The 27,572-nt window shown below is 39.6% G+C and overlaps 1 protein-coding gene across 32 annotated transcripts in view; it reads left to right on the top strand.

Moving 5' to 3' along the window:
* The window catches only part of sox6 (SRY-box transcription factor 6), a 147,889-nt gene that overhangs the window by 12,116 nt on the left and 108,201 nt on the right, over positions 1 to 27,572 (top strand). For 18 of the 32 annotated variants that reach the window (XM_079596628.1, XM_079596612.1, XM_079596627.1 and 15 more), the window contains exons 3-4: positions 11,402 to 11,472; positions 21,169 to 21,219. In XM_079596628.1, coding sequence (XP_079452754.1) covers positions 21,176 to 21,219 — 44 coding nt within the window. In that variant the 5' untranslated portion in view covers positions 11,402 to 11,472; positions 21,169 to 21,175. The remainder of the gene's footprint in view (positions 1 to 11,401; positions 11,473 to 21,168; positions 21,220 to 27,572) is intronic. The other 14 variants (XM_079596635.1, XM_079596622.1, XM_079596639.1 and 11 more) reach the window with 1 other exon arrangement.

Here is a 27,572-nt window from a genome sequence, read left to right as displayed (position 1 = left end):
AGATATTTGATGCTTACTGTATTATATCTATGCAACAGTTTATTTAGCCTTTTCTTTTAACAGTTTTACATTTCACTTACTTACTTATTTTCGCATGAAGAACAATTCGAATTCAGAGCGCTCAGTGCTGTAATCTAACGTTAACAGAACTAACGCAATAAACTCCAGTAACAGTAAGATAAAGTAATTTTATGCAAACCATAGACCTGTATCTACAAATAAAGTATAATAATGTGAACATTGATCTTGGAGAGTGTCATCGTGTTACTCGTAACCGAAGGTGACGCGATGTTTGAGTTCTGAATGGAGAATGACTGAGGAGAGATGAGTTTTCATTAACTTTAACTTAACGACTTCAATATTATTTTAATTTTTACCTCACATTATGCTATCGAATGACTTTAGAAGTCTTGGAATATAGTGCACGAAAACTTTATGGTGCTTTACAATGTTTTTTATGCCTTTAGTGGGGCTTAACAATAACACAATAGTATGCACAATATCGGACGGACCTCATTGAGAAGCTGCAGCCGTGGCGGGAGGATTTTTGGTGTGGCGGCCCACCACGGCTGAATGAATGTAGCGGAAACACTGTAATCATTCTTGCAGAGGGTTAACCATGCTCATTGGGAATATATTGAGTGATTTTTTCCCCTTCTATTTTGTAGAGTCTTATTAAGTTCTGTATGGCCAATGTATGATGGCTGCCAATTATAATCAGGGAAAACAAGGGTAGGATGGACGGCATTTGACTGTTGTTTTTGTATTCTATCAGCTTGGCATGCGGGCTTAATGCAGAGGACTTTCAGAGCAAATTGGACTTGAATCTGTGAGGAATGTGAAGGGGAAAATGTCTCTCTCTCTCTCTCTCTCTCTCTCTCTCTCTCTCTCTCTCTCTCTCTCTTTATTGCTCGCTCTTTCTTGCTCCCTCTCTCCCTCTCTCCACTCTGTTGCGCTTGGAGAGCTCGATGAGAATCACACGTTTTTGTGAACTTCAAGGTATGCACTGTTTAAGCAAAGGAGATAAAGGAGCGTATTATTAGTAGCCGTCTTCAGCAGGCAGATTAGGATTGCTTGAGCCTTTTCTCGCCTCACCTTTGTGAGCCTCAAACACTGACTGCCATGTGATAGCCTCTTTTTATGAATAATTTCAGAGAGCGTTCATAAAATGTAGGCTGTGAAATAGACAGCGAGAGCCTTACAATTTTACAATTTCACAACCGACTTCCCTCTTAGAATGACAGTGGCTAACCTGACTATTACCGCTTTTGATTTCAGCAGGGCATGGTTTTGCGCTCGGCGAGCTATACATAAAAAAGCTTAGCGCCGACTCTGAATTTATGGCTAAATGCTGCTTATCTGGCAGCCTTTTCAAACACTTTAGAAAAGAGTTGTATTTTCAGCTCACTTCAAAAAATTCCCGCCTGTGTTGTTGTGTACTTGAGCCTCGGCTCTGTTGTGAGCCGCACAAAATAGAAGTAGTGCAGCATCGATATTTTATACAGATGGGATTCTTTCAGCATGCACACACAGATATGGCATGTAAACAGCAGTGATGTGCAGATGTTTCAGGTGAAGGCACATTTTTATGTTCTATTCATATACATTTCTTTGAGTTCTTCGGAAGGTGCAGGACTCGATTGTGTTTAGTTTGTGTCGTGTTGTATTCACATCACACCCAGCTCTTAAACACTTTCCCACATGCCTCCTCAAATTCCCACATTTATTTATTTACGTTTCGGGTTCCCTCCAAATCTACCCTTCGAAGCCCAGTAGGCAGGGGAAATTTACATTGCTACATAATCTAAGATACATTTGAAAATAGTGTGTGGCGAACAGTAGTGGTGGTGGAAGCCTCCTGATATTTTCATTGGAGCGTTGTCAGCTTTTCTAGAGAATAATATGAACCATGTGTCCCGTTTGCAAGAGAAAATTAGAGACCTTTCATGTGACCCACCTGTCGTGCTTTCAGCGGTGATAATGTTAACCTCATGTCACCATCAACGGCCACTAGAGCTATAGAGCATGTGCGTGTCGACACCAGGGGAGCTTCTCATCTCGCTAGAGTCCCTGCATTTGACACACATTCACGGACCTCGCAGGGAAAGACTGTTTCTCGTAAGAGAAACAGATCTCACAAACACACATGGTTCATGGTGGTAGGTTTTCCGTCTTTATTTTCTTCTCAGTTTTCCTTTTTTCCCCCTCTGTTTTTGTTAGCTTCTCAACTGTTGTGTAGTTTTGAGCATTGGGGTTCCTCATGGTTCCTCAAGGTTCCTCGGGTTTCATGTGGCCTGTGCCATGCTGTAATAGGTTCCTTGGGCATGATTGGTATATAATAACTGTTTTACAGTGTTTCTTTTACCCCCCTATGTGCTGAGAAAATGCTAAACGTTCACGAGCACCACAGGGCATATGGTTGGACCTGTGATGTCAGTTGTTATTGCTGGATGCGTAGGATAGGAAAAGTTGGATTATTTTCCAAAAATCCACTGTGCGAGGAGCATTATGTCACAAAGGCGACATTGTAGCCAGTTGGGTGTGTTGCAGTGTGGGTCCGTGTATGTGTGTTTTGTGTGCCTCCCAGCTCGCTTTCTTATTCTATACATTGTCCAACTGCCCTCAAGTACACGCTTGACGTGCGTCAGTGCAGAAATCAATGGAAACTGTTCCATACAGTATATCAGCTTCATAATGGAAAAAACATTATATTATGCCTGTCCATTTTTAAACCCCAGTCACTATATGGAAACATATAAGACATTTTCATTTTTGAGTGAACTATACCTTTTAAGACACACTCAAAAATGAAAATTTCTTCTGCAGAAAACAAAGTTGTTGTGTTTTTTTTTTTTTTAGGTCCATCCAAGGAAAGTTCATAGAATACAAAACAAAATTTTTCAAAAGATCTTTTTTTTTTCAAAAAGAGAAAAAGGGTCATACAGGACTTGTATTGTCCTGCGTCAGACATTTAATTGATTGCATAATTTTAATTTTGGGTGAACTATCCCTTTAACGGCAGTTTCAGCATTGTTATTTAGATCGTGGCTTTCTAACAATATTAGGCTTGGTAGATTATAGCTATTTGGCTTTTTGCGAGAGGGCATAGAAAGACCAACAATAATCTCACCCTCCGACTTGCCTGCAATGGTCATGTGACTGTAATTTGGCCAAGACTCCCACGTTCGCTGGGACGGACTGGATTTCTTTAAAGCTGTCCTCCATCAGCGGTGTACTCCAGCCTGATTGCCTTGTGCAAAATGAGAGCATCATGGGAAAGGACGTGCATTTAATAGCTAACTGAAGAACCACGCATCTCTTGTTTTTCACTAATTGAATTCTGCACTAAAATATGCTGGCAGGAGCCCTTACCTTGTTTGACTTATTTATTGCCTGACTGGAGAGGTAATTTGACCTCCTCATTTCAAAGACTCTTTTTTTCCTGCAGAAAAGGAGTGTTAAACTCAATTACACCACCGATCAGTGACTCAAACACTACATTTGTTTTCTCTGAGGGGGGAAGAAGGGAAGCACAGAGAAGAGAAGAGCTCTCTCTCGTACAGTCAGAGGAGCTGTAGTATATATGGGAGAGTGTGTGACTCCTAGTTATGTCAATTGAGATTTGTGTCCATCGTTTAAATCATTTTCCTCTCTAGAAAATTAAGAACGAATAAGAATTCTCAAGCCAACATTTTTTTTTCACTCTTATTAATGGGTTCGTTTGCATATGCTGAGTGATTGTGTATTTTGAGGTGGGGTTTTTTTAAATAAAAGAGAAAGTGATTGTTTCAATGGTTAAGATTTACATCTGTGCTGGCATTGTTGCTGTGAGACTTTTTAAAAAGAGTTTTAGAGAGAATATTTGCAAAAATGAAAAACGTTATGAATTATTTAATCATCTTCATAGCACAAATCCTCCGGAACTGTATCAAACACAGTGAAAACAGGAATTTGAGAATGCTGTTGAACTTTAAAAAGAAATTTGTAAGAAAAACAGATTTTTTTCCTTTATTTTTGCTCTAACCTTTGCTCTGCCTGAGAAAAACACGGCAGAATGCTTCTGGATTTTCATAAAGCCACTAGTCAAAACCCTAGAGCACAATGTGCTCCTCCCTGCTTTGCTGGTAAAAGAATTAAAAGTGAACTTGTGCAGGAAGAATGCAAGTACCAATGAGTCGTAACCTCTTTTTTTTGTTATTCCATCATTCATATCGAGACCTGAAATATTTTTCAGATTTTACATACCACAAAACCCATCCTTGGGGAACCAAGGCCTCTCCTGGCATACTTAATTGAGGTTTCTTCTATATTCATCTAATGGAGAATACTGCACACAACTCCTTTTTCTTCTTCTGTGTTCTTGACCACGTCTCTTCATTTAAATTGTCTCTGTTCATTCATAGAGAATGTGAACCATGACGATTTCAATTCAATTGCAAATGTAATATTTGAAAAATGGGACTTTGCCATACACACGCTCCTGCGTCTGAACAAGAACAAGACAAATAATTTGTGTGCAACCGCCGGGCCTGGATGTAACCTGATCTTTTCTGGATCGATTGATTCCATTCTGGTGTAATTCACCATATGATTGACTTTCAGCACGGCTTACCGTTGGAAAAATATCCCTGTACAGGCTGCGGCCTTAAATAGCGCAGTAATTTGAATACAGATGCTTGCTGCTTAGACCTTGTCACTGGAAATGACTCTGAGTCAGGAGACAATTGCAGGTTGATTATGTTGCCACTGACAGAAGTTGCAGGTTCTTTGTGCATCAGACATATTTGCATTTAAATGCTTATTGTAGGCAGCCGAAGCATATCCACTCTGATTGTCTGCACGACCTGTCTTTTTATATTTGTCTGAAAAACAAAATCAAATGAATTGCAATAAGGGATAATCTGTATGGGAATAATTTTTCCCAATGGTAGAAGGCACATCAATCAATTTTTTTAACTTGTTTTCAGGCTTTAGTTATCAGTCACATAATGACTTTCATCTCCTTATCTTTTATGAATACGATTTGATCGGCATCTGTGTCATTTATCTTAATATTTGCTGTGTCTTCAAAATTATTGTATATCATTTCTATAATGAAATACCTATTTTATTTGGGTAAACTGTGCAAAGTTCTGAATCTCACAAATGAACCGGATATAATAAATAAAAGCTTTTTATGACAATATTTTTTTTTTTTGGCAGCATATCTCAATTTAGTGTTTATCAGGCATTTCCATCTAAGACATGCAAGAGTCACAACTTTAACTGCTGAAAAAATTGTGGTGTCAATTGAAAAAGTCTGACAAAACAGAAGATGGAATCTTGTTTATTTTTTTATTCATTTTGCAGCCCATACAGTAAAACAAGTAATATTCTCTGAAATGATTCGCGTGAGTGAGTGAATGTTCAAACGTTCAGCAATCATTTGTTGTGTTATCCCACATACTTGACCTGTTTGTGCATGTCCTTGGCTTTATCCACATATATGTTTCTCATGTCCATTGTGTGCGTATTATACCATAAAAATGTGTGTGTGTGTGTGCAAGGCAGGTGTGTGTATCTGTGCTCCTGCTGCTTCAGGCTCTGGGTTCTTTGTCCTGTAGCACTCAGCATGTCTGCCTCCTCAGGAGAGCCAGGGCTCTCTCTCGTCTGGCCACACAAAGGCACAGCCTTTCTTTGAGGTGTTAAAAACTTCCATTTATGCATTCCCTGGACAAAAAGCTCCCGGACCCATTTTCGAGGCCATTGGCAACACAGGCAGACATTGTGGCCACGCTTCTTCGCCACTCATTTCACAGATTCTAAAACCGGTATGTGGTGAACAGGATTTCAGCAGCTAAAATGCCCCGTGAGAGCACGGGCGATAAGAGAGCGAGAGAGAGAGAGAGAGGGAGAGCGGCCGGCAGCCCCGTAAACTAGAAGATGAGACCAGGAGAATAAACACATTACCTGGGAAAGAGAGAGAGAGAGAGAGGGAAGCAGGTTTGTTTCCATAACCCAACTCAATGGTAGGGACGGATAAATAGGGGGGTGGGAAAGTGCTTTGTGTCATGGCTAGGGAATAAACTCCATCGACTGATGCCAAATCAATGATAAAAAAGACAAGGACCTGCTTTCTCGCTTTTGCTGGAATTGCATTCTAATCATTTACTGAAGTGTGTGTGTTTCACAGAGAAACCGGTATGACTGTATTTTACCAGCTGGGAGTCGAATTCCTCTCGGGGTGGATTTGAGGCCCGTGGTCGCCGGTCAACCCTTTCTTCCCCTAATACGGACTTTCGTTGTTGTTATTTCACAGCAGAGTAAATCACATGAAATGTATCTCCACTGTCAGACATGAAAGTCTGGCTTGGTTGCGGTGCTGTCTGCAAGCCCAAGGAGAGGAGATGTTTGATTTAAAAACAGCGCAACCTCCCCCATCCACGTTGGGAGTTGTGAAATACGCTTTATAAACACCCTCGGCTGTAAGCAGGCCCTCTTAAACTAAGCATGTGCACATTCAAAGAGGAAGATCAATGAAATGGGACGTGTCTTATTTTATTTCAGTGAAAGAAAGTTGATCTTTTTGGATCCACTGCTCTTTCTGACATGAATCCCACTTATTGGGTCTTTATTGGTCTTTGGAGACAATTCAGATTGAAGAATTTTCTCCCTTTGAGTGCGCGAGTTTGAATTGAAATGGAACACATAACACAATTACAAGACTGAATTACAATTCAAATAATTTCAATGCAGGTAATGCATTTTGGGATGTTAAATTAATTTATTAAATTCTAAAAAAAAAAAAATTTAAACATAAATTTAATCGTATACACATTTCTATAGGTGGCATTTCATATCAGTTTTTTTTCTCGCTCTCTCTAGCATTTGTTGCTCTATAAACCTTAACTTCAAAGCTTTTAAAATGTTTCTTTAAAATTGAAATTTTAAACAGTCAAGTTAAAAATGACAGTTAAATTATTCTTTTTTAATTCACTTTCATTTTTCTACTTTATTTAAATAAAAAATTCAGGAATTGAATTGAAATTAAAAAGGCATTATCAATTCAGTCTTGAATGGCGCACTCCCCTTACAACTGTACTGGTATCGTGCTTTACACACACAGATATGTCAGCTGTGGATGCGCACTAGTTTATTTTTGTCAATAGGAATATTGGATCTGACAAAAACACCACTTTACCTCTTTTGCTCTTCCGGCCACTGCTGGGTGTGAGTGGCCCGTCTTTCGGCTCAGTTCTGCCTTATTTTCACCCACCCCCGCCTCTTCTCCCATCCTCCAGACCCTGTCAGTGGCCCTGCTGTTAGTACAGAGATAACCTGTCCTCCACCAAGTAAGAGACCGTCCTGCTGATGGGGGATATTGCCTCTTTTGTCCCAATAACTACTTCCCCTAAATCCCCTCTTAACATGTTCTGGACTGGGGGAAATAGGACATTTAAAGTGATTTTATTTTTTGCAGGTTGCTGGATCAGAAGAAAGCCAAGGCAAAGTTGATGCAAATTAAAATGTTCCCTCCTTAGGAGAGTGCAGCATGTCCATGGTCAGAAAGATGAAGGATTTCATCTATATTTGACCCATCTGAACCACTTTGCCTTACAGTTCAGCCTCTTAAAGCTCTCTTATCAGTACACATTTACAACGCATTATGTAAAGCACGCTACTGTATTTCTCCCACTTTTGCAAGTATATTTAAAACAAGCTTCCTGCGCATGCCGTGCGAAAGCATGGCTGCTAATGTGAGGTTAGTCACTGATTCCCAATCGTCATATGATGGTCAAAGACACAGCGCTGTTATGTAGAGGATTGATTTAATCAGCTGAACCTACTGTAGATGAACACATGCTTGGGATTTGAAGGCTCATTGGGTTTCTGAAAGGACTTTTCTTTTGATTCTGAATTCTTGTTCTTGAGTGAAATGTAAAGAATGTACAGTTTATCACTGGCTAAGGAAAAGACGACTTCCCCACTTTTATTTTATACTGGCTATGAACTTGAAAATAATTTAATGTAGGAGAACGGAGGCTTTTTGGAGAATCAGTTACTCGTGTCTCTCTCTCTCTCTCTCTCTCTCTCTCTCTCTCTCTCTCTCTCTCTCTCTCTCTCTCTCTGTGTGTGTGTGTGTGTGTATCCATTGGCTTGTGCTCCTGGAGTCAGTTTGTGGTAGTGTGTTTGTTGGAGGGGCTAGCTGGAGTCACTGTCATGGTCGATGGATTAGCCTCACCAACATGAGTTTAAGCACCCTACTTAACCCTTTAAGTGTCACGCCCCTTTTTTTGAATATACATGAAAATGCACTTTCCGAACTTAAATGTTTGTAACTCAAGAATGCTTTGGAATATGGATGTAAGATTGGTCTTGTTTTTAAGAAGAAAATTGGCAGATTTTTGTAGAAGTGAAATAAATTAAGAAAGTGTAACAGAAAAAAAGTTATAGAAGTTTGAGTTTATGAAAATATAAAATAAAATAAAAAAATGATTCATATTTTATATAAAATATATTTTTTCAAAACCTGGGTAACTCTAAAACTGCACAAAAATCAAAGCCAAAAATCTGAACAAGTTGTGTTTTAAATTTTAGGTTGATATCTCAAAAAATGAGCTTTCAGTAAGATTTTGTTTGGGCGCAGTACCACACTTTTTCACTAGTTGACATTACTGCCCATATAAGGGCGCCTCCATTTCCATATATGGTTTTTCTTTATTTCTAAAACATTTTCAGACCTTTTTTTCTAAAATAATTGAACAAATGCTATCTTTTGAACTCTTGGCATGAAAACAAACTGAGGTTTCTACCATTTTTTTCATGATTTTTCATGTTCATCACTATTTCAAAATAAAGGACTGAACACCTTAGGAGTATGAAAATATTATTGTTGCAAATTGATAAATTACAGCTCCTCTGTAATTTATTTTGAAAATCAGTCACCAAATATGAAAACTAGAGATTGTAAGCTTTCAAATGATATATAGTTTGTCAATATTACTTAAGGTTTTTACTAAGATATTATTGTTTTAAAAATATACTGGCAAACGTCCCACCTGTGGGACGGTGACAGTCAAAGGGTTAACCCCTATGAAATATTCAGCACATTTAAAAAATAAAATCTGTTTTCATTTAAACTGGTCAATTCCTCATCTGATGCAATGTGGCGTAAAGGTTATTTCACAGGAAACCCTATCATTAATTTTTGGGTGCCCCCTAGTCTGTCCTCATGGGGTTTAATGGGCTTTAGCTTTTCGTCTAGCAATTTGCCAAGACGCTCGGCCACTCAAACAGTTCTTCCTTTCTTCATCTCTCTTTATTTCATCTCCCATTTGTACAACCGCAGCTACTTCATCACTGCAGTCATTGTCAGTAAGAGAGAAAACAGAGCTCAACATGTTAGAAAGCCGCAGCGGTAATTGCGGACGCAATGAATCGGTAATAAAACTGTTGGGTGACTAATAAAAACAGGCTGGTGCTGATTGGAACTCTCTTTAATGAATTCATGATCACCCAATTAGAAAGTCCCGTTTAATCCAGCTCTTCTTAGCACTACAGTGGCCTGCCACAGTCATTTATATAGTAGGTCAGGGCTTATTGCGTTAGTTTATTTATTTCTAATATCATTGTCATCTTATTTACAATAACAAAAAAAATCCTATCTAAACAAAATTATTAGCTTAAAAAAACATGAATATAATTGTTTTACTTCCATCGTTTTTCCTCACATAGCATCAAATTACAATTTCAAATTCCTTTTTATTTTTTGGTCCCCTGCTAATAAAACAGCTCTGTTTTTATTAAAGCCCAACAGGAATTGGTCAGATGTTGTATCGCTCACAAAGAGAAAAGCGTTTATAGAATTACCACCGCTGACAAGTGTGTGTGGCACGAAAGAGAGCTGGGCCTAACTCTGTGAGAGATGCATGAGCGCATGCACACAGATACACACTGTGTGTGTGTGCGCGGTGTGAACTGGGAGGCAGTCAGGCCTGTGGCATGGTCTTTTGAGAACGTGGAATAGACTGTCAGCTCAGAGGTGCTATTAAGATGACAACAGCTTTCCATTCACACGAGGGTCAGACCTCCTGCATCTTTTCTCCCATTGTCACTTTCAGCCTCAAGGTTGCCACATTCAGATCCATTGGAGACCAAAGATCTCGCAGTTTATTCTATTAACCCACCCTCCCACACAGCCATTTACTTAGTCTGTGCGTTGACTTAGTTCTTTAGCGCTCGTACGGGAGGACGGGAGGGCAGATCTCGGTGCCGAGATGGCGCAAATTGCAGGCGGATCAATTAGCTGTGACCTCAAACCCCTGTGTCCTTGTTTAATTGGTGATGCTGAGGCAGGCTAATTGTATAAATCAACTGGTAATGAGATTCCTGCTTGTTGTGAAAAACAGAATAATGTGGTGAAATGAACATCAGTGAGGTTTGTGCAGCACTATTTCGCTCTCTCTCTTTTTCTACTGTCACGTAAAAGGGAAATGTAACACTACACATATGGTCGGATCATGTTGAAAACGGGGTGTTGTTGGTGGTTTGGGTGCACCGTCTGTTTGTTTGTGTTGCCTTGGTTGTGCCGGCCCGGCATTGCTGGAGGACCTCAGAAGACCTGCTAGAACTAGCAGAGCGTGTAACTAAATAAATCATTAGTGCTCTGCAGAGAGAGGAATTAGAGAAAACAAGTACTTTGTATGAAAGCCATTTATTAGTTGAATCAAACAGTGCAGGGACAGATTAATGAGGTATTAGAGAAGTGGACTCTAAACATTGTCTAGGATTGAGTCCCTCAGGGAGAGAGCTGAGTAACTGGAGGCTCTGCGGCGCAACGACTGTTTAACTTCATCTGCTGGGACTCGGACCGCCTGCCTGCACTTCACTCGTCTGACATCCACTCTCACAGTTTTCTGTTCTTCTGCTTTGTTGTTACTCTTGATAACAAACAAATACGTAGCACAATTGTTTTCAGCATTGATAATAACAAGAAATATCTCTTAAGCACAAAATCAGAATATTAGATTTCTGGAAGATCATGTGACACTGCAGACTGGAGTAATGATGCTGAAAAAATATTAACATTTTTTAATATGTAATACTAATTCACAATATTACTGCATTTTTTTTAATCAAATAAATTCAGCCTCGGCGAGCATAGAGACTTCTTTGAAAAACATTTTAAAATCTTACAGAATCCAAACTTTTGAATGGTGTTTTATATGTATTTAGTTCCTGAATTTTAATTGAATTGCTGTAGTAAACAAGGTGCAGAATTCCATTTCAAATTTGAGTGCAATAATTAAATAGTTTTAGAAAAAGCCAATTTTGAATTTTGCCCAACACTGATATATACACATTTAAAGCAAGCTGTGCAAACTTAACCATGTTGTTGTTTTTGTTTTTTGTTCTGTTGTAGGTAATTTTCATGAATTCAAAATCAACTCACCAGTGATCTTTGGGAGCTGGGGATAAAGTCTTTCTGTTTATGTAAGTACAAACAGTATATTTTGGTTTATGTGTCTTGTCCAACATTACTTGTGTATCACTGCTCCATTAACACTTGTCCTATGGTTGCTGTTGTCTTATCCTTTTGCGTCTGTCTGTCTGATTTTTAAACCGCTGTACATGCTTCATCAACACAGGAAATGGTGGCCTTACACAAATGATTACAATGATGAGTGTGTTGTTCTGTTCTGTGTCACTTTCCTAGAACTAAGTTTGCTTGAAAAACAGCACAAGGGACTTCCATAAAAGGCTATATATTAACATTTAGATGCAGATTATAGCCTTTTTTGTTACTTTAAAAGGTATAAAGTAGTCATTTAAAAAACTGGTTTGCTTTTTAGCACCTACCTCCACTTTCCGCTCAAACACACACTTCCATCGGTGCATATAGAGCGAATCTATTCTCTATGCTAATACCAACTATGTTATTGGTACTTTCAGGCTGCCAGTCGCCCTCAATAAGAGCATTCACAGCAATGAAGAAAGAGCCCCTTTTAAAGAAACACAGACAGGGTCTTAGTAAACAGTCAATATACGGCTGCAGTTTTCTGCCACAATATGTCTTAAATGGGAGTTTTCTCTTTCCAGCATAGTAATAAAGATCATATCTGGCAAAGTGTTGCTCTTGGTAATGTTGAGCAAACAAGCTTTCTGAAAGTTAAGTTCATATTAATCTTTTTTCAAATGTCACTTCGATATGAGGTGCAGGACAGAGTTATATTAGTGTGCAGAAAGCCCCACTGTTGGCCCTGCATAATTAGGCCACCTAGAATGGCATATTCCAGCTCAAAGTTCAAGGCCGCACACTAAATCAGAAGCTTTATCCCCGTGATTTCAATTCAAACAGCGTCTTCGGCTCAGATCAATACGCTCTATTACAGGCGCTTTTTTGTTTAAGCTGTGGTTGTGGTGTGTGTGTCGATGGCGTTTTAAGTCCGCACTGTATGGATGTCAGAGGAAAGAGAGGCAGATCAGTGAACGGAGAGTTATAAGAAAGGGGCCGGAAGTGATTGCAGGTTTTGTCTGCCCGAATTGTAACTCTGGAAGAGAGAGTTTTAATATTTTCCTGTGAGCCTGAAGTGGAGAAAGATCATGCGTTATCATTATTATTGGATTTTTTTTTATTTTTAGATTGACCTCTGCTCAGTGGGCGTGTTGTTCTCTTTGAGCAAGAGTAGGTGTTTGAGATGTTTAAAACATCAGTTTTAGTAACAGCAGAACTTTCTGGAGTGCCACGGGTGGTAGTCTTACCATTCGGGATGAGGTTACATGTTCTGTGTTACCACTACAGAACAGCTACGGCCTGTCTCGTTCTAGGTCCTGTGAACACAGATATTAACATTGATATGTCACAGGGTCAGGTCTCTATTTAGGGAATGAAACGCTGATTGTTAAGCTGAATGAAAGTGAAAGAACCACTTGAGTTAGAACAGTAAACATCAGACCTATGCTCTGGCCCAGCTCCAGCACTGAGGGTAACAGTGTAAGCCTTGTACTGTACATCAGGTTGGCATTGTGTCAGCATTTAGACCAGTGCGAGTGTGTGTATGTGGGTGGGTGGGTGAGAGTGAATGCTTAAATTTGATTTTTCTCGTATTGAAAACTTAATTGATTTGACTTAATTTTGGTAATAATAGACATTTGAAGTACAGCGATTTAAGGTTAGTCCTGACCTAAATCTTAAAAATAAATAAATAAATAGTAATTTTAAGCAAACTATGTACACCAACTATCTGAAATAAAAAATATATATATATTTCAAGACATGTGTCAGTCATTTAAATGCAATTGAAATAAAGGCCAAGCTTTCAGAGAGAGATAAAGCTATATTAAAGCTGTCAGTATGGATTGAAAATTTGTATCTATGTCCAGTGTCTTTTTCATTTCAGTTTTCACACTGTTTAAATATGAGGAAGAGAAGAAATGTACCCGTCCATCGTTCCTCCCCTAAAGCTGGGATTCTTACCGGACCTATAACACATTTATTAATCTAAATTCCTTTGCAACTTTAATCTGCATGTTTAATTAATCACAAAATGAGGCAGTAAGTAATTTGGGCGAACGCGTGGCTTGCATGCGCCCGGCATTTAATCACTCCTGCGCGAAGTCATTTGGAAACACCTGAGGAAGAGGCGACGGCATCTGTTTGAACAGGCAGAATACACTCTTTGTCAGTGTGTGCCATTCATCTAATAAAGCTGCCGGAGCCTTCCTTCATTTTGCATTTAGCGTGTCTCGCTGTTGATGTCTCTGTGGGGCCAGTGTCTTCAGGAATGATTTTCTGTATATTTTTTTTAAAATAAACAGCTCTCCTGGGCCCCTAATGAAAATGAATAACCTTTGGGTGGTTATTTCCTCATCTATTAACAGTCTCTCCCCAGCTACAGTTCTTTACTGACCCTCTTTGTGATTGTTGTCAGAGTGGCTGTTCAATAGGATCGGCATTTTAATTTCATCAGCCCGATTGAAAAAAAAAAAAAAACCTTCGTTCTCTTCTTTCCACCCGAAAGGCCCAATGGAACATAAAATTTCATCAGTGTGAATTTAGAATAAGATTTAATTATTGTCATGAAAGGAAGTCCTAAGGTCTTGAGACATCTGCGATGGTTGAGATCCTCGCTGAAGTATTTAGGGCACAGTATCCATTCGTTTTCTTATTAGTTCTCATGAGGTTTAGTTCTGTGACGCCAAGAGCATCATATTCTGGCTCTGCACCTTCTGCACGCATACTGGTGTGCCCTCTCAATCCACAGGGTCGTATGGGATACGTTTTTCAAATGAAATACACTCCATTTATTTGTACTACATTCGGCTGGTATAGTCTAGCAGACCAGACTGGCTTCGTCTGAGAATTGACCATTGATCATCTTGAGCAAGACTATTTTCAATAGTCTTCAATCACCCCGCTATGACCTAACATCCCAACAACACGCTGTCATGGCTGGGGCAGAGACTTCGGCTAAGGTTTATTCAATATATCGTCCTTTTGATGGCTTGATGTGCTTTATCTAATTTTCAGAAGAATTATACATAATAGAAACTTGGCAGTCTTCCCTTGTTTCAAGGTAAAGGCAGTAACCAAGGTAAAAAGGCGTTCTCTTATTGACTATATATAGACATACTGAGGAACATGACATTAATCTCCTGGCTTCCACAGCTGGGCATAATGCATAACTAAAAGTCCTGTAAAATGAATTAATGTTTCCAACCATGAACTTTTCTCCCAAAATGCCATGAATCCTCCAGAGCTGATAATGTGCTCTGACCCTGGGGTGTGAAATCCTTGTTATGTTGAGAGTTGCCAGTTAATTGATTTGCAAATTATTTAAAGTTTGTGGGGCCCAAGGGAGCACTTGGCTCTAATGATGGCCATTCCCATAGTTTGCTTCTCTCTGTATTACACTTTCTCAGCATGATTGTTAAGGTAATACCCACATAAAAGATTCAAAGCGCATTTTCCCCAATAGAAAAAGCAGAAATGTTGAAGTCTTGTAGCTTGAATGAGAAGGACATTTTGACAATAATTTATCATTTAGCACCGAAACTCTAAATACAGTATATAAATCCAGATTTTTTTATACAAATGTTTCCAAATATTAAGAAAGAAATGTAATTGTAGTTTTCATATTTTATGATTAATTAATTGCATTTTATTATATATGATTTACTTTTTTTTTGCATTAATATAACAAAATGCAATAAATAAATTTGCATATAAATCAATTTATTGTCAGTATCAATATAATTGATATTTATGAAAAATATATAGATTTTTACTAATGTATATTTATTTAACTTGCTGTATATATGCACAGAAATCATTAATAGTTATAATAAAAGCAAGATTGAACTAAATAAACTTGTATTGTTTATAATCTTGACTATAGATGAAGTTATTAATACTCAAAAGTATGCATTATATGATGTATTTTTAGCTGCATTTCAAAACGATCCACACTCACTTTTCTTTTTACATATTTTCTGCTAATTATATTGAATGTATAAAGGCAAAGTAGTGCTATTTTTTTTTATATATGTGCCAGCCACCTGCATTAACCAATAACCATATCTGAAAAGACGGCTTGTTCTGTTGATTTGGACTCGCAGCAACTTCTCAAACTTTATTAGAGACAGAGCGTATATCATTGTTGGCTTTATCTCATTTACGTATCTTGACTTATCTTTTTTTTTGTGGATCACCACAGCACAAATAAGTCTCCCAGTAATAAGGAGAATATTTTTAGGTGGGAATAGTTGAATAGTTGGGAATGTGACTTGTTAAAGAAATCTGTTTATTTTAGCCCATGTAGATTTTAAAGGCATTCAGTGCTGAGGTCATCCGCACACATTAAACATGCCCATTAATCTGAGGCTATCTGATTACCACTTGACTCGTATGAATATAATTAGCACTTCTGCTCCTCTGCTGCATATAATGGGGTAGATTCTCCCACATGCTTTCATTCATAAGTGCACTGCCCACCCGAACGCTTAGTGAGTCACTGAGATGAAAATATTAGGCACCTTGAGTCACTCCTGTCGTTATTTTGGAGTTTTTTACATTTCATTAATGAATGCAGGTTGTCTATTTTTTCTTCTGCAAAAAGTATTTTTCTAAACGGTCTTTACATAATCTAACGTCTCGCATGCAATGAATGAACAGCGATCTTGAAAGTAGTTTAACATTGTTACGTTTTAAACTTGTTTAACTTTGTTCTGTCTCCTTCAACTAGCCCAAACGGCAAATGAAGCGTAAAGCGCTGAGGGGAAGAAAACCCCTGTGAAATGAGGAACCGCTTCTGAGATCTAATTGATTTGTTGCGCAGATGTAAGTTAAGAGAGACCTCACCTTTTGCAGGGCTTGTAAGTTTGTAAGCACACGGTAATGTGTCCATTAGGGGAGTCAGATGCTCAGCTGGTTGAGTTGTAGAGGAAAGGTGCATGCTGTCTAACCCACTAAGTGGCTGTTTCTCTTTGCTAATATAAAAGAGACCCTGAGCCCTCATTAGCAAGCGCTGTCATTCAGACACAGAGTGTCGGCCTGATTTAAATAAAATGAAATGAAGATAGTTCTTTCTGGTCCCCTGGCTTCACTCATTGCCATAAACATATGCTCTGTGCCCTGCTTCTTTCCATCTTATTTATGACTTTAATTTGTTGTGTGGGCTGCGCTGGAAATCAAATTTAATACAATCCTCCCAGGGACCCTGTCATATAATAACATGGTAATTTCTGTGTATCCTTTTGAAAAATGAGGAAATTAATTCTTCCTGACATGTTCTAATTATTCCAGTGTGAACAGGCAAATCCAGTTTTTCTCTCTCTCTCTCTGATAAGTGTCAGAGGCAGGCGCGCAGCCTCGACGGGCATCTAGGTGCTAATGCTGACCAGCAGTGCGTTTAATTTGAAACATGAGCAGACACCTTTCAACACACCTTCCTAATGTTGGGTTGCTCTGCACAAATTAATTCACTACTCATCAGGGTGGGTGAGCAAGGGGGGTTGAGACTAAGGGATGGGACACCGGTGCTGTAAGCGAGAGTGTATTTAACCGGTGGGCTATGGTGGAGGGGAGGAAGCCCCTCACTGTCACGTCGTCTTTTGTGATGCCGTTTGGAGATGTGTACACTCGTGTGACAGGAGGACACCCGTGAGACGTGTTTGGATCTGTGGACAGAGGGATTTTTTTTTCTCCTGTTCCCAGCACTGTCAAAACCTTTTCACACCTTTAGCGGCTAGGATGAGAAGGGGATGAAATGCTAATTTAATTAGACTGTCATCAGTCACTTCAATATATACGGTAGTGCTTTGGCTTTGCTATGGAATCTGTTTCTGCCTTTTTTTTTTAAAACTTATGTTTCTTCTCTGTAGTGTATTAATGCATTTAGCAGAAGCCTTTATCCAAATAGACTTACAGTAGAAGGTATACAGGGGTACATAACTATTTTTTGGGTTCCCTGGGAAGTAAAACCACAATTTCAATGTTGCTAAATCTACCAGTTGAGCTACAAAAAGTGCTCTGAGATACATTTTTATATTTTTGAACGGAAGACATCCATACTAGTAAAATAATTGTATTATGGACCAGGCTGAGTATTTGTGTGTGACACAAAAGCGTAAACTCCCTATTACATCCTCAATTAAACCTTCTGTATTGCGTTTCACCCAAGCACAGTGTGCTTTCACTGAGCAATCGGCTGTAGGCCAGTCAGCACTGTGAGATCACATGACACCGTGGGCCCTTAATATTGCCACATGTCAACATTTCATTTTGCCGTTTTTGCCAGGGCACAGTTGTGTCACAGTAGCTTCTGATTAGTATTACTGTGTTACCAGTCAAGGAACAGTTGATTGAATGAGTCAAAACACAGAGTGTGTTTTACGTCACGTGCTGTCCTCTAATACCTGTCAGCGAGCGGCACTCTGGGGAAAAATATCCCTAGCCCCCTTTCCCCCCCACTCTAATTATGAACAGTGTTTAAGGCTCTGTGACGGGAAAAATAAACAAACAAAAATCGAGTGAACCTTTGGGTCGGGTTAAATCCACAAAGGCCTAATTGATTTGATGTGTGTCCTCTGTGTGAGCCGGGTTGAGTCAGTGCCATCTTGACATGCTGGAGGAAGACGTGGTCATCTTCATCATGGAATAAATTATTAGTTTTGGGAACTTTAGTTCTCTAAGACTTTAGCCGTTAATCTGGTTTGTGGCCTTTTCTTGTGTATTGAAGATGTAGCGAGATGTCTTTACTGTCGAAAATGAATTTGTCTGGCTCTCCGTTCCCCTTCTGCTGTCTGTAGAACGTCTATAGAGGAGATTTGTTGTAGTATGCAGAGTAAGTTTAGTCATGGAATCGCTGGGATCTCCATCTCTGGCCCTAGCCCACCCACTTTCTATGGCACTACATTAATTCAGCCAGTCAATTTGACTGAAAGTTTGAAATGTGCACTGCGTTAGCGAGGGAGGCCGTACAGAAGCCGTGTTAATAGCGAGGGCTTGTTGTCCATATGGTACTGTTTTAATGGAGCACATTTGTTGCAGATGGTGGGAGACTTCGCTTGGGCAGAAGCGGTTCTTGGCAGGTCTTTGGAGAAAAAGGCGCATGGAGCTTGACTTTTAACGCTGATGTTGATCTCTGCTGTTTTTCATTCAACAATCCGTTGTCCTTGAAACACGGCCTGTTCTAAATTTAAGCCTCGCTTTACTCTGTTTATTTATTTATTTTCGTTATGCTGAGACAATACTGTGTGGCTCAGTCACTTTTTCCTCAGCTCGGCCTGTAAACCGCAGCAAAATCCTCACACACAGGGATCGTAGTTGTCTCAATTTCTACAGTGAGTTTTTTTCAGCTGTAAGAGAGAGCTGAGGTAACGCAGCAGCCAGAGGGTAAGAAAATTGAGGGGGACACATAAACGAATCACTTGAACGCTACTGTTGCAGTGAGGAACTCTTACACTGTATAAAAGAAGAGGTATTGCTGAGTGGTCTTCAAGTCGAATCTCATGAAACCTGCTGAAAAACATCTCCTAGTCGTATTGTTCTTTTATAATTATTATTGTCCATTATTCTATTTAAATTATAATAACAATTGTTATTATTATTTTATTAAATTTAATAATAATAATAATAATAATCATTTTAGCATTTATATTTTTCAAATTTTCATTATAACTTCCAGTTTGCTTAAAGACAATGAGGCCCGTTTTAGAATATTTAAGGCATTTTTTGAATTGACAGCTAAGCACTAGCCTATACTCAGAGTAAACACAAAAATACAGTATTTTAAAAAAATGGCATAAATTAGATTCACTATTGATAATTGCAGAACAATCTGTGGAAAAAAACTAAAAAACAAACAAACAGATGCTATGAGATTCACCCATTAAGTGTAGAATAAAAACTAAATGGAAAATACCCTAATTTCCTAAAGTGCTTTAGGCCTTTACCGTGTAGGCCTGTTATTCCAGATCTCACTTTGTTATTCTAACTAGACAATCTAGATACATGTTTCATATCCCTTACTCTGTTTTATTAAAATATTTTTAGGCAGAATAAACAGACCTGATAATCAAAACACGCTTAAATCTAACCGTTACTGATGACTATGAGCACGTTCTCCAAAAGAGACAGACGCTGTCAGAATGCTTGTGTTTTTGCTGTCTTCTTGCTGCCCCCAACAGATAGAGAGAGAGATAGAGTGTTAGAGGAGGGGTGTGTGAGAGTGTGTGTGTGTTTTTAACACTTCCTTTGGAATAGTGAGGAGACACGCTTGATTGCCTCTGTTGCGTTTTTACTGTTTTCTCGCGTTGTCACTGCTGTGGCAGCACTTGGGTATTATGTGAGCAGAGCGCCCATGGCCGAAAACACTCCTTTCCCATCCTCCCCAACACCCCCAGACACCTGACTGTGAGAAAAGTCTCGGCGGGTCTTACGGGTCCTCTGGCCTGCTAAGTGCTGGCCGGCCTGAAAGGCGCAGTGTCCTTGGGGTTCTCTGATCTCACTCTTTCCATTCTCTCAGTGGCTTTGTCTCTACCCATCCACAGCAGCACAACTCACCACTGAGAGAGAGAGAGAGAGAGAGGGGGGGGGGGGATGAAGGGAGGGGAGAGGCATGGGGCAAATTACACCCATGTCACTGAAAGCGAAAGCATTTAGGAGGCAGAAGACTGAATGTCTTTTGACTCTGATGTGTCTCTTATTTATGATGATGATGATGTGAGAGAGGGAGTGGGGTGTTAGAGCATGAGAGAAATTGCTAATTAGTTTCAGCACTTGATGAATTCCGGTTCTGCAGTATTGCATTTTTTTAAAAACAGCTCTGGAAATGCATCATCTCTCGTCGTTGCTCCAGGAGGGACCAAAGTGGACTGATGCAGAGTGTGAACTTATATTGTGAAGCTTCACTATTTTTAGTTATATATAATTCATATTTTATTTATTTAACTAAAAATGTATAGATATATTTTTTAAATAATTGTATTATAATTTGTATTGTTTTATCTTTCTGCCTTAGGCCACATTGCACTCTTTACATTTTCTTTTGCATAACAGTTTATTTAACTATACAAACAGACACTTGATCTTTATAAGTCATATGTGAATGTATGTCTTTGGAAAGACCAAAAACTGAGACTAATAGAAACCCTTTGGAGACAATTTCCAAACATGTGCCCCCAAATTTGCGGCATTAGACTTTTAGAACAGCGTCTGTGCGTAGTGATATCATGACCACATCATCCCGCCTCCCTGTGGTTGCGCGGCCCAGCTTTGGCTCAGAGTTGGGCCCGTGTGGGCCCCTGTGGTCCAGCTTCTAGAAGCCGCCACGGCCCCGCCACACATGGTCCACAGCTGGACCACCACACGCTGCTTTGGGAGGAGCAGCGCCCAGGAACCACTGTCATACGATAACATATCATCAAAAATGGGACTGGAAAACCATGTACACTAATGACAAATGTCTGTTTCTCTGAAAATACGAATGAAAAGCTATTAGTGGAGCTGTGGGGAGTGTTACATCTTTGTCCTTGCGTTTGGTTTGGAAGATAAAAATGTTTCAGGGACAGTCGAGGATGTGTTGGTGGTTTTGTCTGTTTTCTCCCCTCTGTTACTGTTTTAAAGTTGCCATGCTAACTTGTGCTCGCTCAGTTACAATGGCTCTCTGTGTATTTCTCCTGCTACAGAAACCAAATGCTGAACATGGAGGGCTTTCTGCGTAGCAGCTTTTTACTGAGGTTAGTTGCTTTAGTTTTTCTGTTGTTGCCACAGGGGTTTCCAGCGGGCTGAATTCATCTGTCCTTTCACAGCTCCGATATCACACCACCTACTATTAGCCAACTTGTGGGATGATGTGTTGTCTCAGTCTGTGTTTGTGTATGTGTGCAAGTTTTAGCTCAGAAGTGTAACTCATTCACACTCCCTCCCTGTAGATAATCAGACCTAAAGCATTACACCCTGTGCCACCCACCCCAGACCCTGTCAGTCAGTGAATGCATGCACATGTCTGTCACCTTCCCCTCTGCCCCGGCTCACTGATTGGTCAGATTGGGAGTGGGGCAGAGCTTAATCTGTGATTCTCACCATTTCCTGTTTTGTGTGTTTGTGTTATAACCGCAGTCAAAACGAGTAAGGACGCCATTACCCCTTCCCCTTCCTGTGATTCTAATTAAGAATTTGTGCTGTGTGTCTGTGTGTCACTGCGCAGAGGAAGTAAAAAACAGCGAGTGTGTTAGCCATTGGCTGTTCTCTCTCTGTGCAAAGCACCTTCCCCACACTTGAATAGCTAGCAACCCTAATTAGTGATCTCTCATTAAAAACAGCAGCAGCAACATCTGCCTTTCAAAGCTGCTGTCAGCCAAACTTTGCTAAAGCTAATGAATCCCCTTTGATTTCTTTTTTCAAAAGGTCATTTAGTTGATTAAATTAATAGCATTTTTTATTCTCTTTCCAAGATGTCAGAATCCACAAAAACGAATAGATGTTATTCAGTAATTAATGATATATTTATATATATATATTCTTTTAATAGCTATTCAATTATTTTAATTTCAGATTTAAAAAAAAGTTAAAGTAAAAAAAAAAAAAATTCTCTCCCCAAAATCCACATGAAATACTTAAATATATATATATATATATTTTTTCCCCACAGAAATGCAGTGAATTGGGTTGTGTTGTGCCTTTTTATATGCCTTTTTGAAGCCACTGTCTTTTTTTCCCATTTCTATTGAACTGTTTTACACCAATATTTTTTTGAATACTAGCAGAGAAGTATTAGGTAGAGACACCACTATAGTGATTAGTTGAACGTTTGAGGATTACTGAGACTGATTTGCACTCACTGACCCTGAAGGAGAAGAATAGACGCTAGGATCTCTGATCTCTTCTGCATATCCACATGGAAGACGGCTGCAGGCTTTGACCTGAGACACGAGTCTTTCCGGTGTGTTTGTGAATAATCACATGATTTTAGGACAGTCTGTGGCAAAAAATGAATGCATACTTTGATTTGCTCGAGGTAGATAATCTGTAAAGTAACATCAGTTTGGAAGTTCAAATTCACCTATTGTAATAGTTTTAGGTTGTCATTCAGGCATTCTTCCAGCTGATGAATTTGTTGGCATACATGTGACCCACTTAGATCGCCGTTGGCGGGATCTGTTTGAGCGCGCTGGATTATTGTCAGCTTGATGCTTTTATCTGCCCGCCTTCTTCCTTTAATGCTACAGAATGGAGGATTGTGTTTGACTTCAGCCACCTGTTGCAGGAGGATAACCATATACCTTGCTGGCAGGGCTAGAGGGGAGGGACGGGGCAGTAGGTTGAGAGAGGACAGTCAGTGACACCTTATCGCTTCCTCACTAATCCTTCAAGATGTTCAAACCCTTACCATGAAGCACCCAATTTTAGTTCATCCTAAAGATTACATTTTCCCTTCATTCTTTTTCTAAGTAATCATGTGATTAAACTGAAGTAAATGCATAATTGTATGCTCCCAATGCACTTCCTGCTACATTGGAAGATAATGTGTGATTGGTGGAGAGATATTTTGCAAATGAGCAGCAGGATACAAGGATGCCAATGTAGATAAGAAATGACTCAAAAACTTTGTATGTCATAGCATGAAATCTGACAACAGAAAATGACTTTCTAGTAATGGTTTCTAGTTTGTAATCATTCGTGTACTGTACGAATAGTATGGTTAGTCAGAGCCAGACTCTCCCAACCAATCCGGTTTCAAACGTGTTCAATATAGTCATCTTGAAATTTCAAATGAATTCCATCAGGTGCTGAGAATCTGTTTCTGAGCAATACTCACACACACATAATATTTTATTTAAAAGTTATTTGCATTTTTTCATTGACAGTGAAAACAGAGAAACGTGAAGGCCCTGTTTTCGTTTAATTTTTAAAAGAAGCAGAATGGAATTATTTATTTTTCATTGACATGCATAATGGACAGTGACATTTTTTTCTTTGATCACGTCAAATAATTGATAGCTGGGAAGTTTTGCCTACGGGTGGAAATGAGTGAGTGAGAAAGAAATAGAGTGAGGAAAAGTGTAAGAGAGAGAGAGAGATGTCTCCAGGCTAATCCCAGAGGAGAGGACCTCCTCCTCCATCTCTGCCATTATTTGATGTAATGAAAGGAGAAAGTGTGTAACAGCTAGATTGTTAATTAATTTACTCTAACAAGATGAAGATAAATGAAGCACACTGAAGGTTGACTAGGCAAAGGGGGCCCACTTAGCATTCCCTCTCCCCTCAGCCTCTGCTCGCGCAAACAAAGATCCGTTCTCACACTAGTCAGCACATGAGGATTCAAATGACTAACTGCCTTCATCACTCTCAAAAACTCATTTCAGATTTTACTCAAACTTTCAGGCCTATATTGACCTAGATTTGAAAGACGAAAAAAAAAAAAGAAGAAGCTGAAAATAAAATCTCTTAAGTTTTTAATGTGCTGTGATTTAATCGGATTCCAGCACTTCTGGACTGTCGCTCATTTGCCATGCATGCTGATGATTAATTGATATTATTCTCTATGGTTAGTTATTTTGTTTATAGCTATCAGTCACTTCTATGACATGTTTGAGTTTGGCTGGAAAGGTTGAACCTAGGCCCATGTATTGCTTTATTGTAGAATAGATCAGAATGGCAGGGTCATTTTTTATTGAAAATAAGATACACAGAGATAATTCTGTGTAAACATGGGCTCAGATCTTCATGGTTCTAGCACAAGGAGACAACCTAAGCCCCCTTTGCCCAAAAGATGTTCTTCAGTGGCCCAGCCCCATTCAATAAATGAATAGTGGTGGTCTAATGCGGATTGGTGGTTATTTAAGCGGTGAGAGAAAGAGGCCCAGACACACAAAAAAAGAGAAAAGCCAGACAGTTGTCTTCATCCAAGCCTTTTTTCCAGTGTTCTATCAAGGACCTTCTTTGCCAGACAATTCAGCATGGGCCCCGCATGGCAGAGCAGACCAATCACCGTGGCACCCATTCTCTGCTCCTTTATTTTTCAAGTCGCCAACAATAGCTTGTTGATTGTGTGGACAACACCAGCACAATTACATTCTCTGTTATGGTGACCGGATGGCGTTTTAAAGTCCGCTCTTCCATAATAGAATCATTATTGTTATTCTTATAGCAGGGCCTCAGGAAAAGGAATAGCTGCTCCCGGTATGTCATTATTTTGCAAATGTTCGATTAGCTCAACATGAACTGTGCGGCAAGAATCACAGCTAATTAGACAGAGGGAGCTTCGCCGCTGGCCCCTCCAGCTCCTGAGTTAAAAGGTACCACTTGATGGGCCAATAATATAAAGAAAGGTGGTAAAAAGAGGGATTAGAGCTGTTGCCGTAGTAACTCCAACTTCCATCTGCGCGACGAACAATGAACTTGTGTTCCTCCGCCACCTTTGATTGAAAAATAGAAGTGAAAGAGCTAGCGCTCTGAAAGGACAAGACCCATTTCAACAACAAAGTGGAATTCTGGCCTAATAGGCTCTTTGGTAAAAGTAGTTTGGTAAGACTAGGGAAGGCTAGAGGAGACGAGAGGTCGTCATGTAATCCAAGGACAGCAAAGGTCGGTGTCTCCCCGAACAATAGCAGTTTGTTTTGGGTGTTACGTTCGTTCGGCGCCGTCATGGGTGCGGGACCTGCTGATTGGCTCCTTTCTACACTTCTTGAAAGGAGATGGAGAGGGAGGAACAGAGGGAAGCGATGCAGTTTAGCAAGCAGGAACAAAAGTGCTGCACGGCCAAAACCTACTTGTTCCTAACTGACTCTGAATAAACATCGACTAGATTTACGCCTAAAATCTGGAAGAAAATAACTTCTCCAATTAGAAGGAGCAGTCAGATGTTGTTTGGACGTCCTCCAGTCATTCCCATCATTATTCCCAGTGCAGTGGTGTGGAGGGGAGGGGAGGGGGGCAGAGGAGAGAACAGGTTTCTGCATGGCTCTGTGTGATCCTGACACTTTGTTCGCCTGATAAAACCGTGGCCTTAGCAGTTTTCCTGCCTGCACGTAACTTATTCCCTCCTCTTTCTATATTTACAGTAACTGTCCAACATAAGTAGGGGAGTATCTACAAATACTATTTTTCTGACATCCCACATTTGTACTAGTTTATCAGAATTTGAATGCAGTCATATCATCCCACATTTTCGAGTTTGACTTATACTAAAGTAAATTTATACAAATATATATACAGTATATATATATTAATATTACATTATTTGTACATTAATCTTTCCAGACTGTTTGTCCGTCCTTCAAAAAACATTTGTCATGCAAGCAAACAAAGAACCATTATAGCTTTTTGTCAGGGACAATATGTTTATGATCTACAATCTCTGTCCCTCTGTGTCCCTCTTTCATTTTATATCCCCTATTAGCAGTGGAATATGTCTGCTCACATTAACCTAATATATGGTTAGGGCCACTGTAACAGCAGCACAGGTTAATGAATTTGGCATTACTGAGTAACTGTTATTGAGGGCTGAGGAGGAGCCCAGCAGATGGGAGAGATTGTAAAGCTCTCTGCTTTGCATGACGACGGTTGAAAGATGGATAGGAAAGGAAATGATGTGAACACATGATGAACCCCACCACCCACCTGCACAATGGTGGGCACCTCTTGTTTTCTGCCTGGACGTTTCTGACTCATCAGAATACAAATCATACAAATCATAATTTGTAAATCATGTACTGAGCCTGACTCAGCTAAATTCTAAATGGAATTTTTATATGATTACCTTTCATTTGAGGGAATCAGTTTGGCATGTAAAACAGTTCTTAGTTAAGCCACCCTAGAATACAAGTGCCTTGACAATAGACTTTAATAGACAAATCTCCTTTTTCATCATACTTTTTTTTTTATCTAATGCCTTTTTAACACATACATCAAATCCTTTCTTTAACACTCACATCAAAATCAATATAAATATAAACTATATTGAAATCTTAAAAATGTATATTTTATGGTACACTATATATTTATTAGATTTTTTTTCTAACACACGGTTTCAGCCTCCATTTAATTCGTTTTTTTTTTTCGAGGGGATGGTAACATTTTATTTTTACTTAACCTAGTATTGTGCACTGACATTAATATACATCTTCTAAAGTGGACATCCTTGAGTGTGAGTTTGCCTCATGTTTTTGGCTCACAATAATATTTTGTGACATGCCAAATGGTTCATGATTGTCCTTTACATCGATCAACACAATGATTCTTAACAACCCCCCCCTCCTCCTCCTCTCTCTTTCTTTCTTTCCCTCCATCATATTCCTCTCCTCTGCTTTCAAGGCACAAGTACTTCCGCCCATTCTGCCTCAACACAGTTGTGCATGGCTCACCAACCCTTTCAATTTAGATTTCAATTATCATGTTAGTTTTGTGATTAGATTGTGTCCTCCAGGAATCAAACCTCTCTCTCTCTCTCTCTCTCTCTCTCTCTCTCTCTCTCTCTCTCTCTCTCTCTCTCTCTCTCTCTCTCTCTCTCTCTCTCTCTCTCTCTCTCTCTCTCTCTCTCTCTCTCTCTCTCTCTCTCTCTCTCTCTCTCTCTCTCTCTCTCTCTCTCTCTTCCCCTCTCTCTCTCTCTCTTCCCCTCTGCAATCAGATTGGATCTGATGAATTGCAGCTGTAATTACGGAAGTTATTGAATATGCAGATCGCTGATGACTAGCAGTGTATCTGTTCATAGTGCATTAACTCTAACTGTATCAAACGAGAGGCTTGTTCAAGACCCACTCAAGTAATGAGAGAGGGCCAGTGGATGCCATTAGCCGGAAATAATAGCACGCTTGAAAGGGGCGAACTCAATTAAGACCTATGCGATCCCATTATGGTGCCTTTGTTTTATTCCCTGAGTGTATGCCTGTGTGTGTGTGTGCTATAAGATGGAGTTTTCTGGCTCAGTTTCAGGCCAGGTCAGCTGATGAAGCATTGTGACCAGCGGTTTTACTGTAAACACACAATGAGGTCTCTGCTGGGAGGTTATAAATTGCTCAGCATGAGTATTTTCCCCAGCTCGCTCTGACCGGCCTTTTTAAAGGGACCATGATGCAAACTCTGAGACTGA

The sequence above is a fragment of the Phoxinus phoxinus genome (genome assembly GCF_949152265.1).
Source record: "Phoxinus phoxinus genome assembly, chromosome: 2".
NCBI lineage: Eukaryota > Metazoa > Chordata > Actinopteri > Cypriniformes > Leuciscidae > Phoxinus > Phoxinus phoxinus.
The sequence above is the reverse complement of the archived record's forward strand: the minus strand, read 5'-3'. Positions and strand labels throughout refer to the sequence as shown.